Genomic DNA, 19,333 nt, shown 5'->3' on the forward strand with positions numbered 1-19,333 from the left:
GCAATTCAGTATTCTACCCGCATAGATAGTTTGCTATTATCTTGAGAGAATCACTGAAGATCCTTGTTCCCTTCCAATGGCTTTTTCGTCAACCAATGGTATACACCCACCATGCTACAATCACAACTTCTGTTTTGATCTTTTGGTTTATATGTTCATCTTGTGTTTGTTAATTCATGTGACTATTTTTATGAATTAATTAGTGTAAGTACAAAAGTTTGTACGTCTTAGGTGTTGGCATTCCCATACAAAAGCCTTATCCAGTTTCATCATTAGAAGCTGGAAAAAGAAGCCTACAAAGTTCATCAAAACTGGTCTCGGAGAATTTCAGGTAATTGCATCTAATGCATAAGCATGGGATTGCAACATCCCCGAGTCCGTCTGAGTCAGTCCTAGTCAACCCTACGTTTTTGGGAGTCCGATTTTGGTGGTTTTTAGATGTTATATTATAAAGATATTTTACTGTAAAAATCATGCTATTGAAGTCCTAATCTTTTTAGGATTTGGGTATTTTAATTGGATATCTTTTTATTGAAAGACTTTTCCTATTAGGAGTCCAATTAGGGTAAATCTTGATAATTGAGGATTTGTTTTCTTCTCAATATATTCAGAAGAAAAGAGTGTTCATGTTTGTGGGACTTAGACGCAAGAATTCATGTTCTTCTTGTTTGCTTAAAAAAAGTCGCATAGGTACTTTGAAACACTTGTTCCATGTAAAAGTGTCTCATTCAACATCATATACATGCATTGATTCTCTCGAGATCAGTAGAGAAGATTGGTGTTGCAAGAGGAGCGATATTTGCAAATCGTTCAAGTGAAAAAGAAAGTCAAGATTCAAGACAAGCACCTCTTTAGTGAGTCTAGAGATTGTAGCCACGAAGAGAGCTATATGTGTTTGTAAAGAACCGTATCCTTTACTATTATTGGATTGATTATATTTGGGCTCAAAAGTAAGAGTCCTGCAGTGTTTTTAATCTCAGAAGTTGAGGTTTTCACTGCATAACCAAAATTGTGCTTTCTGTGTGAATTTTTTATTTCTGCCCAGTAAGAATTGCAACATGTCTATCTATAATGCACGGATAAGTCAATTTGGCGTCGTATCCTATACCGATCTGGGATACGGGAATGATACGCTCGGATACGTACGGATACGCCCAGATACGTGTATCCAGATTTGGATACGTGCGTATCCAATGCAGATACGTAAGTCTGTAAATAAATCGGATACGTGGGGGTAATGATGACTTTTTACTCCAGAAAAAAAAAAAAAAAAAAAAAAAAAAAAAACCAGATCGGGACGACCTAATCTCAGATATCTCCTCTTCTCTTTTCTTCTGCTCCTCTTCGCAAGCCGCAAGACGTTTGTTCTGCACTTCTGCCCTTCTTCTCAGATTTCTACGCAGTACCCACCTCGTCTCTTGACTCTCTTCTGTTCTGCAGCTTCTGCACTTCTTCTGCAGCTTCTGGTTTTCTCCTCATATATGTTCTTCAATTAGTTGAATGCTTCAATTCGGGTACGTTTGTGATGGATTGTGAATTGTGAATTTGTGATCCAAGGCATGAGTTACGGGTAGTTGCTTGATAACCAGGGGGTTTAGTTCAATTACTGTGCTGACTCAAGAAGTCAAGATGAATGTGTTGGCTTTGTGAAGCCTGGGTCAGAAACAATGGAAGCCCGAAGCCATTTTATGAAATTAAGCAAAATACCATTCCATAGTATGAGTATAATTAATGGCTTTTTTTTTTTTTTGAGTTTTTCTAATTATATATATAAATATATTTAATTGACGTATCCTTCACGTACTCGTATCCTATTACATTTAAGATTTGCCGTATCTACGTATCCGGATACTCGTACCCAGAGGCGGAGGCAGTAAGGGACCAACTGGGTCCCGTGCCCCAGTAAACTTTCTTGACAAAATATATTAATTATATAACTTTATTGTTGGAAGATTCTGATTTGGCTATTATCATTTTAATTGCACAGAGTTCCCATGTGCCTGATCCTCTGCTAGTCTACTCTTTAATTTGTTCACCTTCATCTTTTCATGTATGTCAACTATATCTAAAGTATTTTATTTTTTTTAACGAAAATCAAAGGCCATAACAATCTAATTAAGTAATTAACTTCACAAATCATATTGAACTTCACAATCATGACAGGTTTTTAAATGAACAACCATGAAATATTCTCATTAAAGAACAATATAACAGAACGGGTTTCAAGAGGAGTCCTATAAACCAACCCAAGTTAACCTCAATTTTGAAGTGAAAATATTGAAAATCATTTTCAATATGTATTAGTTGATGTGTCCATTCTTCTACCCGTTACATTAGACGGAGGATTGTGTGATTTTAAGAAGTGCACATAACTTTAGAGAATTTAATTTTAGATGATCCATATCAAAAAATTATAGTTCTTAAAAAGAGAATTTTCTGCATTATTTTTGTATATTGAGAAACACATTTTTAAAAGTATAGATTATAAAAACTAATATGAAACGATTTCAAAATCTGAAATCTCATTGTACTAGATATAAATTTCATTTAGAGAGTTTTTATATTTGATGTTATTATTATTATTTTGTGCCCCAGTAAGTTTAAAATCCTGGCTCCGCCACTGCTCGTACCTGTATCGGTGTTTCTTAGGTGTCTATCAATCTCTGATTTCCAGAAAACACGTTTTGTTCTTGTATTTTCAATTAGTTTTCGAGTTTTCACATAAGCCTCAAATTCTCAAAACATTGATCTTGATGATGCTTTTTATAGCAAGAATTTCCGACTTAGATGAGCCAAACTTTTCAAAAAGAACCAGGTTGATCCACATTAGAAATCAATAGAACAAATGGGTATGTGGCTACTGGAATGGTTTGCAACATGTGAATGTTCATAGATATTGGCATTTCGTTATACAGAGCACTTTTGAACAAAAACTGAGGTTGCTCTAGCTAGTAGAGAATGATGATGAGAGAAGTGATGATTGTAATTTGGTGTATTTGAGAGAATTCGTCACTCAACCAACTAATAAGAAACTCACACTAACAAACGCAAATCCAAATTCTAGGGTGTTGAAGTTTCAGCTCCACCAGAACCAGATATACCTCATTTATAAACCAAAAAGGGAGAATTAAGTCAATGGTGCTATTGCAATCAATTTCAGATATCAAAACAATGGTGCTATTGCAATCAATTTCAGATATCAAAACTTGTATTTAGTCATCAAGGGCTCAGAACAATAAACCTGATCAATTCAGATATCTCAATGATCCAATAGGTGCATTCATAGCAAAATTTGTGCTTTTGTAATTACATTTAGTGCCATTGCAGCAGTATGCTGTAGTTTGATTTGAAAAACCTTCAAATACTTGCAAGGATCCAAAAGCAAAATGGGTTCGCATACCAAAGAAAGCTATACTACAGTCTCATTGGGAAGGCATTACACCAGTTCAAGCCAAATTAAGGTAAACTGATTACAAGGTCATCCTCCACTGACTCATAAGTAGTGAATTTGAAGGTAATAGATCTGAGAATATAACTAGCTCTTTGTGAAGGCTGAATATTGCAATGACCTACCTACTCACCGTGAACCTCAAAGTACCAACTCTCAAGCAAAGTTCATCCCTTAATATAAAAATGCAGAAGATCACTACTGGAATTGACTAAACCAAGCATACGATCCCAACTAAAATTATTCACACAAAAATTGAAGAGTTCAACTTCCTTTTCTAAGGGACTGATCTCAAGGCTTCCCCTTACAGTAACCAATCCAAAAACACATTACCCAAATCCAGCCAGTTAATTCCAAAGCACCAACTACCACACAAAGACCAATCACAATTACTAATATGTAAGAGTACTTTTAACAAAACACATGGAGTACAATAAAATAAGCCCAACAAAGATTAACCACATAAAATTCCAGATTTCCTCATAGACTCAATTCAAGATTTCCAATTACATTACCAATTCCAAAAGCATAAATCTACTGCCTAATCCTATTACCAAAGCATAAGATCTGGGGTCAACTCTAAGCTCTCTCACCCCTAATCCTCCTCGCAAGCTGAATATCCTTGGGCATAATGGTAACCCTCTTGGCATGAATCGCACACAGATTAGTATCCTCAAACAAACCCACCAAGTAAGCCTCCGCCGCCTCCTGAAGCGCCGCCACAGCGCTGCTCTGGAAGCGAAGATCAGTCTTGAAATCCTGAGCAATCTCCCTCACCAGCCTCTGGAAGGGAAGCTTGCGGATCAGAAGCTCCGTGCTCTTCTGGTACTTCCTGATCTCCCTCAGCGCCACAGTTCCCGGCCTGAAGCGATGGGGCTTCTTCACTCCTCCGGTCGCCGGAGCCGACTTCCGGGCAGCCTTGGTCGCCAGCTGCTTGCGCGGGGCCTTTCCTCCGGTGGACTTCCGGGCAGTCTGCTTGGTACGGGCCATTTCTGATATCTGAGGAATCTAGGGTTTTTGTGGGTTTGGGAAATTGAGAGGAGATTGGGTGTGGATTTGTGGATTTGGGGGGTTTGGGAGGGTTTGATTTATAGGGAGGGAGAGTGCAGAAGCGGGAAGTGAAATTTTTGGGGGGTGAATGTGTAAAGTTGTTTGAATCAACGGTGGAGATTCTCTGGTGGAAGGTTTGTGGAAGTGTGAGGATAGTGATCCGCGTGCTTTCTATAAGGACCAATAGGATTCATCGGCGAAAGGGCGGGCTGTTTTAAAATTTGGAACCTTAAAATTTTCAAGGTGGGAGATGTTTCAAAATTTTGAATTTCAGTTTTTGATGAAAATTTTGAAATTTTAGTTTTTTTTTTTTTTTTTTTAGAATGAAAATGTTAGTTGGAACTTGGAAGTTGAAACTCTTGAGCCTAATTTTATGATAAGTTTGTTTTTTTACGTGAAATTACTTGAGTGAAACATATGGTCTGGACCAACTAGAGCTAATTAGCCTAATTAAGTGTATTCAACAAGTGCACCCAATACTAAATAATCCATATATTTGTTTAAACAATATGAAGGCAGTCCATCTCAATTATCGAAGAAAACGTGTTGTGATACCCAAATATTTCATATAATTTTTTTTTTTGTTGATAATAAGGAATTAAAAAAAAAAAATGCAGTTCTTAAGAGACAAAACTGTACGTCATACATATCTATGCTTGAGCTTTCAGCACGTGAGGCCTACCATTTTCTTCATCCCACCCTTCCCCGTGTTGGTTGGATCGGAATCGGAGTCGTCTGATATGGTCTAAATTCATTCCTCCCCGCATGTCAATTCTAACTTGGAAGGTTCTCAAGGGGCGCATTCTCTCTGAAGATTTTCTCCAGAGACGTGGTGTATCTCTTGCATCAAGGTGCTTTCTATGCTTTACTCATGGTGAATCACTTGATCACATTTTTCTTAATATTGTCCTTTTGCGGAGTCACTTTGGCAACAGATTGCATGCATTTTTGATTAGGTGGGATTCGTGGTTCTTTGTTGGATAGGGCGATAGGCTGCATCATGGTTTATTAATTGGCCGAAGTGCACAATTGCATGAGCTTTGGCGTATTGCTTTTGTTGGGGTGCTTTGTCTCTGGAGGTTTAGGAACAAAATGAAATATGATGGTGATTGTGTTAATATGGCTGGTGCTTTTCAATTGGTTAGCGGGCAGATCATTTCCTCTAGCATGCTTGCTTGCTTCAGGTACCATGTTTAAGTGTTTAACAATGTCCAAGAGCTTTGCATTTGAAGGAGGCTTCGGGTCCCTTTCGGCCTAGACGTGCTCCCCGTATTATTGAAGTCAATTGGTTTCCTCCTATTATAGGATGGGTTAAAATTAATACGGATGGTGCTTGGAGGAATGCCTCGAATCAAGTGGGGTATGGTGGAGTTTTTCATGATTTTCGTGGTCATGTAATTGGAGCTTTTTGCTGCAATCTGGATATTCCTAGCTCCATTACTGCTGAAGTCATGGCAATAATCAAAGCCATTGAGTTGGCTTGAATTTGGGATTGGAAACATGTATGGTTAGAAGTTGATTCTGCTATAGTTCTTACCTTCCTCAAATCTCCCCATTTAGTGTCTTGGCGACTTCGTGTTTCTTGGTTAAAATGTTTACACCGCATCTCTCAAAGGCAATTCTACTCTTCTCACATTTATTGTGAGGAGAACCAAGTAGCGGATGCTCTTGCTAATCACAGCCTCTCTTCAGATGGTTTGATTTGGTGGGATGTACCTCCTGATTTTGTTCTTTCGCAATGTAGTAGGGATTACTTGGGTTTGCCCAATTTTCACTTTCGTTAGTTTGTTGATCATGTATTGCTTGTTTACTTTGTTTTTGTAGGGTTCGACTTCTATCTCCACTACTAGAATTTTCCTCATATACATCGGCCAGAAACCGATGTAAAAAAAAATTTGTACCCATGTGTTAGTGGGTGATGTAAAAGATCGCAAAAAAATAGACATCGTATAATAATAAACATCAGATTATGTTCCAGAATCGATGTTAAACTGCTATTATGATCACAAATTGGTGTTTTTAGATATTGTTAAACCTTCATATTTATGCATTTAATGCTTAACGAAATATAGGTCCAATAGCACTAGTATTCATTTTAACATCGTTACTCATTCTAGAAACGATGTGTTATATTCTCTTACACATCGGTGTTTTTGAAGTTTGCCTGCTGTTTATAAGCTTTATGGGTACTTGCCATATATCACACTATTTAAGATTGAATCTACATTCTCTTGTATTACGCGACCGATGTTCATTATTCTATTAAACATCATTTTCTTTTATGAAGTGATGTCCATTTTTCTATTAAACATCAGTTTTTGAGGTTGGCATTGATGTTCATACTTATACTAGACATCGTTTTTCATTTAATAAATCGATGTCCATTGATTTGTTTCACGTCGTTTCTTACACAATGTCGATGTCCATTGCGTTGTTTTACATCGTTTCTTACTTAATAACTTAATGTCCATTGAGTTGTTTTACATCGTTTCTTACTTAATAAGTCGATGTTCATTGGGTTGTGTTACATCGTTTCTTACTTAATATTTTGTTATCCACTGGATAATGTGACATCAATTTTTTCTTTTAGAACTGATGTATTAGTTCTTATATGACTTCATTTTTATAGTTATAAACTGATTTGTAACTATTGCTAGGAAATCTAATGAGAATACATATCGTAAGTAAATAAATTTTTATTAATATTGATGCTCAAAGTACATAACAACATCCCAAGTATTTCTATGCATAACGTGTCGAAATAAAACAAAATTTTAAGTCTATATGGTACATAATACTAGAAACATAAACGAAAGCAAGCCTCGCCATACTTATATCCCATTTGTTCTTCTGTTTTCACCTGCAAATAAAATTAAATGGACAATTAGCTATAACAAGAAAAACAGAAGGAAAGAAAGGAAAGGAAAAGGGAAAGACAAAAAGACATTGAGCTTACAAGACATTCCTATCCTAGCATCCATAACACAATCTGTTGGTTAACTTAACTATACCTTTCTGGGATATTTAAGTCCTTAATTATGATTAATCAAGTCAAAGGTCAACAATGCTGAACAAGTTACTATAAAAAAACTAGGCACAGACAGATTGCATGAATACATTTGCTGTAATACAGACAGAGACTGGCACCATTGAATCCAAAGACATAAATTTGCGATCAAAGATGAATATTCATGGTGAGATGCAGGGCAACTGTATTGACCCTAACAAAATTAAAAGCAAGTACTCATTTGACCATGGTCACTACACCATAAGATAAAGATACAGTTACTCCATACACAATGGCAACATTAAAACACATGATGCAATCACTCCACACCAAATACCCCAGCTGAGGGAACCACATTCACCATAGCAGCAGACACTTCTATCCAATCTCAACACCACTAGAAAATGAAGGAAAATGTTACCAATACCCTCAACTGCCTCTTTCTTTCAAGTGGCCAAAGTCAAACAGAAGGGCTTTGCTGTTGACCTCACAAGTATAACTCTCCTGTGAGCAACAGCCCCAAGCAAAAACTTGTACCTTAGGAGGGACTTTAGCCTACCATATGGTAAAAAAGGAACTCAAAAAAGTGCTTCTAGCAAACCCAGAAAATAGAAATATATACAGTTATACACAAAATTGTTCCAACTCGGTCCTTGTTTAGTACACAAAGATGCAAAGGTCAGGCCAACTAATCCAAGACTTATCTCTGGTGAAGTTAAGCCTCTCCGAAGGTATTCCTTGAACACATGTGAAGCAGAAATCTTTTATCCTAAAATAAATCAATTTGAACTTCAATTACAACTACTCAACATTCATTAATGAAATATGTATCATCTTAAACTATATATATGTTTTTCATTATATATATATATATATATATATAGAGGAAGTGCCATATCAATTAATTGAACAAGTGACCATTTCTCCTTGTCCAAAGCAATTGCAAGAGGTTCCAAGTATCTGAAAATCAGAAAAGAGAGATGAGATAGAAATAACTTGCTTTAAGCATCCAACAATTTAGTACAGTGAATTTTTTCATTTTCTGGTATGACAGTGAATTTTAAATCAAGAGAGCATTTCTTGGTGGAAATTTGCATACGATGCAATCTATCAACACCAAAATCTACCAATGATGATTAATAAAAGAAAAAATGTCATCATAAAAGTTAAGGATTCATTATACATACCCTGTTGCCAGAAAGCCATCAGTCAATCCACCAATAAAAATGATTTTCTGTCTATTCAACCATAAAGATTAGAATTACAGATATAAATTCAGCTAGCTTTGTCTTACAGACAAAAATACACAAAAAGAAGCTTTAGAAGAGTACTGCATCGATTCAACCATATCAAGATACCGAATATGACTTGAACTGTTTTCTAAGTCAAAGATTTTTATGCAACTTATTGTATAAACATGTCACAGGAAAATAAAGTAAAACTGTCTTTCCAAAGGGGATTATATTTTCACGGTGAGCCATCTTCTGCATGCCTGTAGGAGCAATCATGATGGGCATTGAAACTTTGAAGCCCAAAATAGTAACGCTGTGCTCAAGTCTATCTTGCTTACATCAATAAAAATTCGAGGTCGAAACCTATTTCATTTAAACACAAAAAAAGAATATACATTATACCTTCCAACTATTATAAGTGATCATGATAAGTGCAGGAGTATATAATTTGGCAACTTTAACCAGAAACATAAAGAAAAACCAGACAGTTTCTTAGCTTTCCTACAAAGCAAGCTGAAAGTTTTCCACAGCACAAGAGATCATGTTAATCTACTTTTCTTTTTAATATTGGTATAAAGTTCTCTCTGATCCAAAATTGATCACAATAACACTTAAGAATTTGAAACATATTAATGAACTGAACAGAGTTCTCATGAGTCAAAGAAGCGTACCCTTTTGAAGTTTTGAGCAAGTGAAGAATGGTTATGGGTCAATGACACGCACTTGAGCACTGCCCTGCTAACTGAATCTGAGTACATACGGGTCATGGGTATTATTGATTTTTGGTTCCTGCACCATTTCCATCTCATTTCAACGGTCTTGAAATCGAACTCGTCCAATGCTTTAAAAGACATAGAACAATGACAAAGAAAAAGGAACACTTACTGCTCCATTGGTCTCTGACCAGGAAAGCCCCAAATCGATATCCCAAGAGTTCCCCATTGAAAACGACATTTGAAATTGAAAATGAATTTTTGCGTCACCGTCAAAAAGCGAACTTGTTGAGTACCCAGTACTCAATTTGATAGAATGGTGCCGGTCGCCCCTGGGATGTTGTCTTGGTTCATAGAAGCAATCGATTTCCCCAATTCGAGAGGGAGATTGAGAGAAGGATTCTTTGCCTTCTTTCAGTCTTCCGAGATCTGAGAGAGAGAGATCTTGCTCGTGGAGGTGATGGCGCCGGCAAGGGGGCGGAGACGGTTAATGAGAGAGAGAGAGATAGTAGCGGGAGTGAGCGGAGGAGAGGGAATCGGTGGTGGCCGTGGAAAGAGAGTGGGAGAGGAAGGAGGAGAGGGCTAGGGTTCGGGGAATAGCAAGAGAGAAAATGGGTCGCCAGTTTTCAATTGTGTGGAAGTTAGAGATAAAGTGAGTTGAAAAAATAATAAGTGTGGGGAATGAAAATTTTGTTCCCCGCGTTCCTTAAAATTTTTAACTTAGTGTTTCCGCGTTTTTGAAAATTTTAGAATCAAAATATAGACATCGGTCAACAGTAAAAAACGATGTCAGTTATATGCATACAAATCGGTTTTTGAGGAATCGATGTTAATGACATTGTTTTACATCGCGTGTATTTCTCACCGATTTAATTGTCGTGATGTCTATGAGCATAATTCTAGTAGTGCTCTGTCACGCCCCGAATTTTGAATAATAAATTCAAATCCGAAACCTGAATAATTACAATTACAAAAAACCAAATCTCGAAACTTCGAGTTCATTATTACAATTCACTCTCACAATATATTATAAAGCTCAAATGAGCATAACACACCTCACAACTTACAATTGTTGTAAAACTCTAACAATTGCTCTAACCGCACAATCACCGTCCTGGTTCTCCTGTCCTGTAGGATTACCCGCTACACAATTTAAATAGTGTACCGGGAGTTGCAACAACACAAAACCCGGTAAGCTTTTTACAGCCAGTATGAGTAAACAAGAAAGAACTGTTGATTTATTAGATTTCAAGACTACCACAAACCCACGTTACTTTCTCACTCTCATATATATATATAGCCACTTATGAGTTACTCTCAATTTAGCTCATAAGATCACTCACTCTCATATATATATATAGACACTTATGAGTTACTCTCAATTTAGCTCATAAGATCACTCACTCTCATATATATATATAGACACTTATGAGTTACTCTCAAATTCGCTCATAAGATTTCCCAACATTTGGTAGACAGACTCATATATATATATATAGACCCTTATGAGTTACTCTCAATTTCCCTCATAAGGTTACCATATATATATTGACACTTATGAGTTACTCTCAATTTCACTCATAAGTTCACTCCACATTTGGCAGACAGACTAGAGCTCTAACTGAACGTAACCACTCGTCCGGCCACAGACGTGATTACGATTTAATACTATTAATAACCACCAGCCCGGTACGAGAGCGTGATTCACTAATAGATGCCATGGTCACCTCGTGACCTAGTGATCTCCACAGATCACAACAATTTATTGTTCCTCAACAATAAAACTCAACACCTCTCACAATATATTGTTTCTCAACAATAAACTCAATATCTCTCACAATATATTGTTTCTCAACAATAACTCAACACAACTCCAACAATACATATTATTTCACGTAATAATATATATACAGACATTCACACAGGAATGTCTAGTAACACCAACAATAGTTCATATGATTGCAACAAAATAAAGCAATTAATTGTATTGGGTTCGTAATATGAACCACGTGAGGTTTACTCACCTCGATAATCCCGCTGCGTCTTCAATTCAGCTCAAAATACGATCCACAATCGTCCACCAACTCAAACCGTCAATCACCTAGTCCAATAATGATCTTGACTTAGCCAACAACTCAAATATGTAATTAAACGACGATCCAACGCTCAGATTCAAATTAAACGATGATCCAACGGTCGGATCTGAATTTAATGATGATCCAACGGTCGGATCCTCACGGATCGCCTTTAGGATCATCCTCCAAAATTATCACGAAGATCCAACGGTCAGATCTTCCTGAATCGCCTTTACTAACATCTCCACAAAATTATATGAAAATCCGACGGTCAGATTCTCACGAATCGCCTTCCGAATCACTATTTCTCAATTATACGAAGATCCAACGGTCGGATCTTCGCCCGTGACCTCACAAGGTCACCGGGACAGTCATACGATCAACATATCCAAAATTGAAGCAAAACCGATGGTCAGATCTTCACAGATCGTAAACCGAAGATAAACGTAAAAACGTTAAATAGTAACGTCAAAACGTAAATCCACTATTTATCAACTTTTTCTAACATGACCATGTTATATATCAAAACGCTCGTATGGATGCATAGATCATCGCCTAGATAATGAAAACTCGAAATATGGTCTGATGCGCCGCCACAAGCGGTGGTCAGTGGGCGGTCAACGCGGCGGTCAACGCCGGTCAACCACCTCAGATGGCAAAGTGACCAACTACAAACTGGTTCAAAATGAAAGGGTGGTCGACTTTCATACCTGGAGCTAAGCCTGGTTCGGCCTAGATCGTCCTAGATCAAGCGTTGAAGTTGGATTAATCTCGTGCGTCTGATCAGATTCCAGATTGAATCAGGGACGTCGAAATCTTCAACTCGTGATCTTTCACTCCACACTCCAAATCGTCAAGCAAGGCCTATATGGGGATGATCAGGGGGAAGAGGAGATCACGAAAATGGGGAGGATCGGCCCGTGCAACGCCGGCACGGCTGAGATCCGGTCGGGTCGGTTACTCCGCCTGGGGTCGCTTCGATCCAGCTCTGGGGGCAACGGCGGTGCAAGGCAGCGGCACCAGGCGACTGGGCGGCTTGCGGCGATCACAAGGAGGGCCGGGTCGTGGCCGGAAGACGCCGGAGGACGAAGATGGGTCCGGGTCGGGTCAGTCGGGTCGGCCGCGTGGGAGAGGAGAGAGAACGGAGAAAATGGGGGACTGTTCCGCAAAAAGAAATTGTTTCGTCCTTAAATGAAATTTCTGATTTTTTTTCGATATTTATAGAAAATTCCCAAATTTCAAAAGTTCATAACTTATTGATACGAACTCCGAATATTGCGTTCCACATGTCCACGAACTCGTATCGACGAGCTCTACAACTTTCATGAAGGAAGTTTTCCCAAATTTTGAACGTATAAAAAGTCAACTTTGTTGACCCCCTAAAAACGTTCGTTTTCGAAAATAAAATCGTTCGAACTAATTCCACACTTCTCCAAGCTTCGTACTCGCTCCTACTATCGTGAAATCATTTCTAAAAATCCACGGAATTTAATTTGGATTTTCCGGGGTATTACATGCTCCCTAAATTTGGTGTATGCAAACTCTAGCTTCAAGATTGTTATCCCACTTCCGGCCTGGATACTTCCATGATGCTCATCCAACAATAGACGTAAGTATACGTCCTTGAGAACAAGAGTATGCATGGCTTCAACAATTATTTAAGGCTTAATTTGGACTATATATACATACGCACACATCAATATTATATATATACACACACACATGACCCTTCTAGTGAGGGATCTCATTTTATTTTGTCATTTTAAGGGATCGCTTATTAGACTACTTTCCGATCACATATTTACATCTCAACCGTTCAGTTTTTAGGTCTATATGACTAGATCATCTCTGCAAATTTTCAGCCAAATTTATAATCATTATGGCATTCATAACAGCTATTTACAATTATGAACACGAATGGTTCAGGTTAGACAGATTCGGTTCGTCCAATCTTGTTCGATACCTTACACAATCATCAATTTGGTTAAAAATTTGTAGAAATGAACTATATATTAGGACTTAAAAACTAAACGCTTGAGATGCCAAAATGCAATCGAAAATTGGGTCTCACAAGGGATCTCTTAAAATGTTAAAAAAAAAAAAAAAATCCCTTAGTAGAAGGGCCCTCTATATCTATACTATTATTAAGAGAAGAAGGTTTGTTAGCAAAAATGAAAAAAATTTGACAGAAATTACCCTAAAAGATTAAAAAAACTTTGAGAATTAATTAAATCACAAGGACAATTATGACATTTATAAAATATATTTTTATTATTAAAATAAACAAAAAAAGAACCATAACCCATTTTTCTCTCCCATTATCTTTTGTCTACAATAACCGTTTTCTTTTTTATTTTCTGAAAAAAAAAAATTACACATTCTACTTGTATAAATATATAAAAATCAAAGGTAGAGATCGATATCATTAATTTTTTATATTTTCCCACCATATAGAATGTAAGCCAACAATTATTACAATAAAGATTGAAGAGTATTGTTCACACGTGAGCCATTATTAGTTGACATGTGAGTCATTAGAGAATATGTGTTTTAACTTTTAAGTAGTTACATTATGGGAATTAGTTTTATATATTGGATTGTACTAGTACAAGTGTAGTACAAGTATAGTACACTAGGGTTGTATATATACCTCTTACACAATTGTGAATAATATTGAAGTATTCTCACTCTCAATTATTTCTTCTTTTCCATCTCAATATTTGACTTGGTATCAGAGCAAAGATCCGAGAGGACTCTGTCTCTTTGTTTTTCCTTCATTTTTCTTTCCTCACAATTCGGGGAAAGATTTATGTTCCTTCCTCTAATTCGGAGGTTAGGATTGTTTTTTCTTTCTTTCAGAAGGTATACTACGGTTTTGTCCTTCATCTGATTTTTTGCGAAACCCTAACGTTTCGACTAGTCGATCAATTCCTTTCGACCAGTCGACATGCCTTCTGTCTCAATTCCGCTGCACGTTATTTCTGTTGGTATTCCAATGGTTGGCCCTGATGTTCCACCTCCTAGCTTCTCTACTGCACATTTAGGACTTCGTCCCATAACTCAAGGTTCTTCATCAGGAGTCAATTCTGGTGGGTTGGTGATTACACGCATTTATATACGTGTAATTATATCTAAAACACTATAATTAAGTTAATCCTCAAGTCAATTATTATGTAATTAATCCATTTTTATTTATTATGTAGGAAATTAGCGGAGTTGCGGAAATGAGATAAGAAAGTGCGAAATTGGAGCAAATTGAAATATTCCGACAAAAGGACCAATAGTATAGCATCGGTCAAGCACTAGTCGGCATGGTCAAGAAATGCGGAAGTAAATTGGGGAAAAGAAATAAATTGAAGAAAAGGAACCTTAATTAACCATTAGTTTTAATTAACCAATTAAGGCCAATCATGTGATGCATGCTTAGCTTAATTAAATGGGCTTAAAAATTCTTTTAGGCTTCAGTATGTGCTGCACGTGATGGCATGGTGGTTTTAGGGTCTTTCTAAATGTACCCAGCAAATATCTAAGTATACCCAACAAATTTTTTACACCCAGCAATTTTCCAATAATACCCATATGTTTAATTAAACCCAGCAAAGACGAAGAATTACAAACCCAGCAGTCAAATCACCAATACCATAAGCACAAAAACTCAACAACACATTAGAGTTGATATAATTACTCGACTATCTCCTCGCAACTTTCGTATCATCGTGCCATATGATTTCCTCCAAAATATTCCTTGCAGTATTGCCCTCATTCTCCAATCAAAACTTGAAATGCCCAGCTCGAAAAGCAACATATCAGCATTTGGAAGGTAGATATAGGATTGGTCTTCTTCGTTTTAGAACAGAAGAGTTTGTTGGGTATGTTAATCTTCATCTTGATGAAGTTTTGCTGGGTTTGAAATAAGGGTATTATTGGGAAATTTGCTAGTATAAAAAGTTTGCTGGGTATACTTAGATATTTGCTGGGTATATTTAGAAAGACCCTTTAATTAAGATGGCTTCCAGCTCCTTTCATTTCCAAAACGTATAGCAGCAACTGTGGGGACACGTGCCCATTTCTTAGAGGAGCTCCAATCTCTTGACCTCATCCTAGCCTTTCTTTTTCTCATGAAGATATCCAGCCACCCATTCCTTGATGACTCATATATACACCGCCACTAGTTTCATGAGGGAAGAAGAGAGCTTCAGTGCCGCAGACCCCATTATTCCCTATCCTCTCTCTTCTGCTACAGTAGCCGCAACATCTCCATTCGACCACTCTTCCATAACTCTTTTACCTTCGACCACTCTTCCATAACTCTCTTACCCACTCTCCCATTTCACTCACTCTTCCACATTAAATTATTGAGCTCTTCTCAAATTTCATCAAGGAAGATCATCAAGACCTTAATTTCATCTTGGGTAGTTAGGAGGATTCAAGCTAGCTTAGTTTTCTTTGCTTTCTAGTATTGTTGAAATTAAGCAAAGCTTATCCTCTCTCTTCTCATCTATTTTAATTGTACATGGTTTTGATGTTAAATCTTGTTTTAATTATGAGTGAGTAGTTCAATTTTGGGAGTTAGGATTGTGAAGCCCTAACTCATCTTGTATAAATATTGATGCTTTAATTTTAATAAATGCAATTTCCATTGTGTATGCTTTAAATCCGAATTTATTGGTCCTTAGAAGCATGTTTATAGGCTTTGCATGTCACCCTTTGAAATTATGTTGTGGGCAATTGTGATGAGTAGATTGATAAATTGACAACTTATTGGTCTTGTTGCATCTAGGATTTAAGTGTGGTGACCATTAGCTAGCTTAATTGTAGCTAAGCTTACTTGGGTCTCTATTATCTTGCTCTCTAGGCCTCTAATTTTGGATATTGCAGCCTTAACCGGCGTAATGCCCAAATTAAAGAGTTGATTGTGGCTTTAACCGGCATAGTCAATACACCGAAAAGATAATTGGTTTAGTAGCCTTAACCGGTACTAGATACGGGACTCGACACATATAGGAAATGCATGCATTTGTGAAATTGGCATCGATATTTGGCTATTTGCAAGATAGTTAGTGTGAATCACCCGACACTCCCATGTTTCCTTTAATTTGAAAATCCAAGTTTAAATTTTTGATTGATAATTAGTTGTTTGCTTTTATTTTAGTCTGCATTTAATTTAGTTAATTCCCAATTCAAAACTCCCAAACAAAATTCTACCTTCCATTGTGCATAACTCATATGGGTTACAAGTTAGTGGCTTTGATTAGGTTTAGTGTGAGCTAAGCCGAGCATTGTCGAGGCTTGGTGCCTTGTGAATATTATTTTATTTTTATTTTTCATTGTATGCTTTTAAGTTATTCTAGCGCCAATTACCTCGGTTAGGTCCAACGCCTAATCCTCGAGGTACGATAATCAAGGTTCAAATACTTCCCTTATTTGACAACGATTCGTACGCTTGCGAGAGTATATGCATCAAGTCAGTTGGTATGTCAGCATTGCAATCTGAATGGATACACCAAGAAAACTTGCTATAAGCTGGTCGGTATCCTACTGGATACTTTAGCAAGCATAAGCCAATTGGACCTCCAGGTGCCGCTAGGCAAAATCCTACCACACACATAAATAGTAATCCTTCAGTATCGATGGTTGGTAGAAGTACTGGTAAGCTTGGTATGGCTTTAAACATTTCAAACTTTGTAGGTTCAGATACTTGGATTATTGATTCTGGTGCTTCAGATCATATGACCTATGATAGGAATTAGGAAATACTTCATTAGCTTATCCATTCCTGGTGTATCATATGTCACAAATGCCAATGGTGAATCCTTCCCTATCTTAGGTATTGGGTCCATAAGAGTCACACCTACCTTGGTTTTACATGACGTCTTATATGTGCCTGAATTATCACATCATGATCTAATCTCTGTTCCCCAGCTAAATACTCAATCCCTATGTTCTGTAACATTCTTTCCTATATATGTTATTTTTTAGGATCTTCTGACCAGGGAGGTAATCGATAGGGGGTATCTGAGGGGAAGACGTACTGTTTCATCTGGATCAAGCATATGCAGGGGAGAGGCCAAGGAAGACTGTCCTAGTCACTTTGATTTTGAATTCTAGAGAGTTGAACAAAGCGTGGTTATGGCATAGACGCTTGGGGCATCCTTCTTTCAGTACGTGTAATGTGTAAAGCTATGCCCTCTTTATTTGTTGGCATTAATGAGTGTTCCTTACATTATGAAACCTGTGTTTTAGCAAAAACTCATCAAGTTAGTTATCCATTGAGTCTTCCTAATAAAAGTTCTCCTTTTGAAACTATTCACTCTGACGTGTGGGGACCTTCCAAATAACCCACTGTTTCTGGAATGCGTTATTTTGTTCTATTTATTGATGATTGTACTCGATTGTCGTGGATTGCATTGCTTAAGTCTAAGGATGTTGTGTTTCCTGCCTTTTAACTTTCAAGCCTTTCAAAAAATGATTCAAATATAGTTCAATAGCCTTATCAAAGTTTTTTGTTCTGATAATGGGGGTTGGGGGGGGGGGGGAATTTGTCAATAGAGTGTTCCAAGAGTACTTCCAAGAACAAGGCATAGTTCATCAAACTACTTGTCCCTAAACACCAGAACAAAATAGTGTGTCAGAGCGTAAAAACCATCAGCTCTTAGACATAGCTCGAGCGTTATTATTTGGTGAGCATATGCTCAAGTATCTATGGGGTGAAGCTGTCCAAACAACATCCCATCTCATTAATCGTCTTCCTTCCAGTGTCCTTCAGGGGCGTATTCCCTTTGAAGTCTTGTCAACTCATGTCTCTATCCCTTCCTCCCATAACCTGCTTGCCTGAGTCTTTGGATGTGTTGCCTTTGTCCACATACCCAAAAATCAGCTGTCAAAGTTGGATGCCCGGACTCTGAAGTGTGTCTTTGTAGGCTATGGTTCTCATCAGAAGGGATATAAGTGTTATCACCCACCTACATAGAAGTTCTACATCACTATGGATGTGTCCTTTTATGAAGACATGTGCTATTTCTCCCCCACCAACCCCTCTCTTCAGGGGGAGAATGAATTTTTTGAAGAGATGTATGTTGGTGGAGCATTGAAGAAGAATCAAGATGTAGTAAAAGAAGAAAGAGCTGCTGAAAATCAATCAGTCGACCAGTAACAGGGGGAGTTAACATGTCAATCCCTAGACTTGAAGTTGTTGATGATCAGTTGACAGGGGAAGTTGTTGATGATCAGTCGACATGGGGAGTTAACCTGTCAATCAAAGAAATCTTACAGCGAACAGTCAAGCATTCCAACAATCGAAAGAAGGGGGAATTGACATGTCTACCCCTAGATAGGGGTCATCATTTGACCATGATGACCCTTTGGCCTTAAGCCCACCATGCCCGTAGGGCCGAAGCCCGACCCGACCCTTGCATTAGGGCGGGCCGGCCCGATCCTTTCTCAAATAAGGTAGGGTATGGATCATGCAAATGAAGCCCGGGCCGTTTGAGTCCTTTAGGGCCAAGCCCGGCCTGACCCTTTAAGCTCGCCCAATTAAGCCCTAATAATTTTTGATTTTTTCTATTTTTTAAATATATTTCTCTTTTTTCTATAACATACAACTTATCTCTTTCTTTGTAATTGATTTCATAAGCTTTATTTTCTTTATTTTTTTGTTTCCATTGTTAAAGAACAATTAATTTTTGGAGATTTAGAGACATAGTTAATTGAATATAACCACCTTAACTAATATTTATAAATGTTATAATTCAATTCCAATATATATGTATGTGTGTGTGTGTGTGTGTGTGTATTAAATATGATCAACA

General features: G+C 37.4%; 1 protein-coding gene and 1 long non-coding RNA gene across 4 annotated transcripts; both read right to left on the minus strand.

Annotated features, from left to right (window-relative positions):
• Positions 1-3,902: 3,902 nt before the first annotated feature.
• LOC133732916 (histone H3.2) lies at positions 3,903-4,520 on the minus strand. The gene has a single exon (XM_062160530.1). The coding sequence runs from the start codon at positions 4,436-4,438 to the stop codon at positions 4,028-4,030; it is 411 nt and encodes a 136-aa protein (XP_062016514.1). The 5' UTR covers positions 4,439-4,520; the 3' UTR covers positions 3,903-4,027.
• A 2,656-nt stretch (positions 4,521-7,176) lies between these two features.
• On the minus strand, positions 7,177-10,338 carry LOC133734328 (uncharacterized). Of its 3 annotated transcripts, none has more exons than XR_009858237.1 (3): positions 9,623-10,125; positions 8,693-9,526; positions 7,177-8,465 (listed from the first exon to the last, which is right to left on the minus strand). It is a non-coding gene; the product is annotated as an uncharacterized LOC133734328 (long non-coding RNA). The 3 variants fall into 3 exon arrangements; XR_009858236.1 differs by having other exon boundaries at positions 7,177-9,100; positions 9,409-9,526; positions 9,623-10,122; XR_009858235.1 differs by having other exon boundaries at positions 7,177-9,526; positions 9,623-10,338.
• Positions 10,339-19,333: the final 8,995 nt, after the last annotated feature.

Source organism: Rosa rugosa, chromosome 2 (assembly GCF_958449725.1).
Source record: "Rosa rugosa chromosome 2, drRosRugo1.1, whole genome shotgun sequence".
Classification (NCBI taxonomy): domain Eukaryota; kingdom Viridiplantae; phylum Streptophyta; class Magnoliopsida; order Rosales; family Rosaceae; genus Rosa; species Rosa rugosa.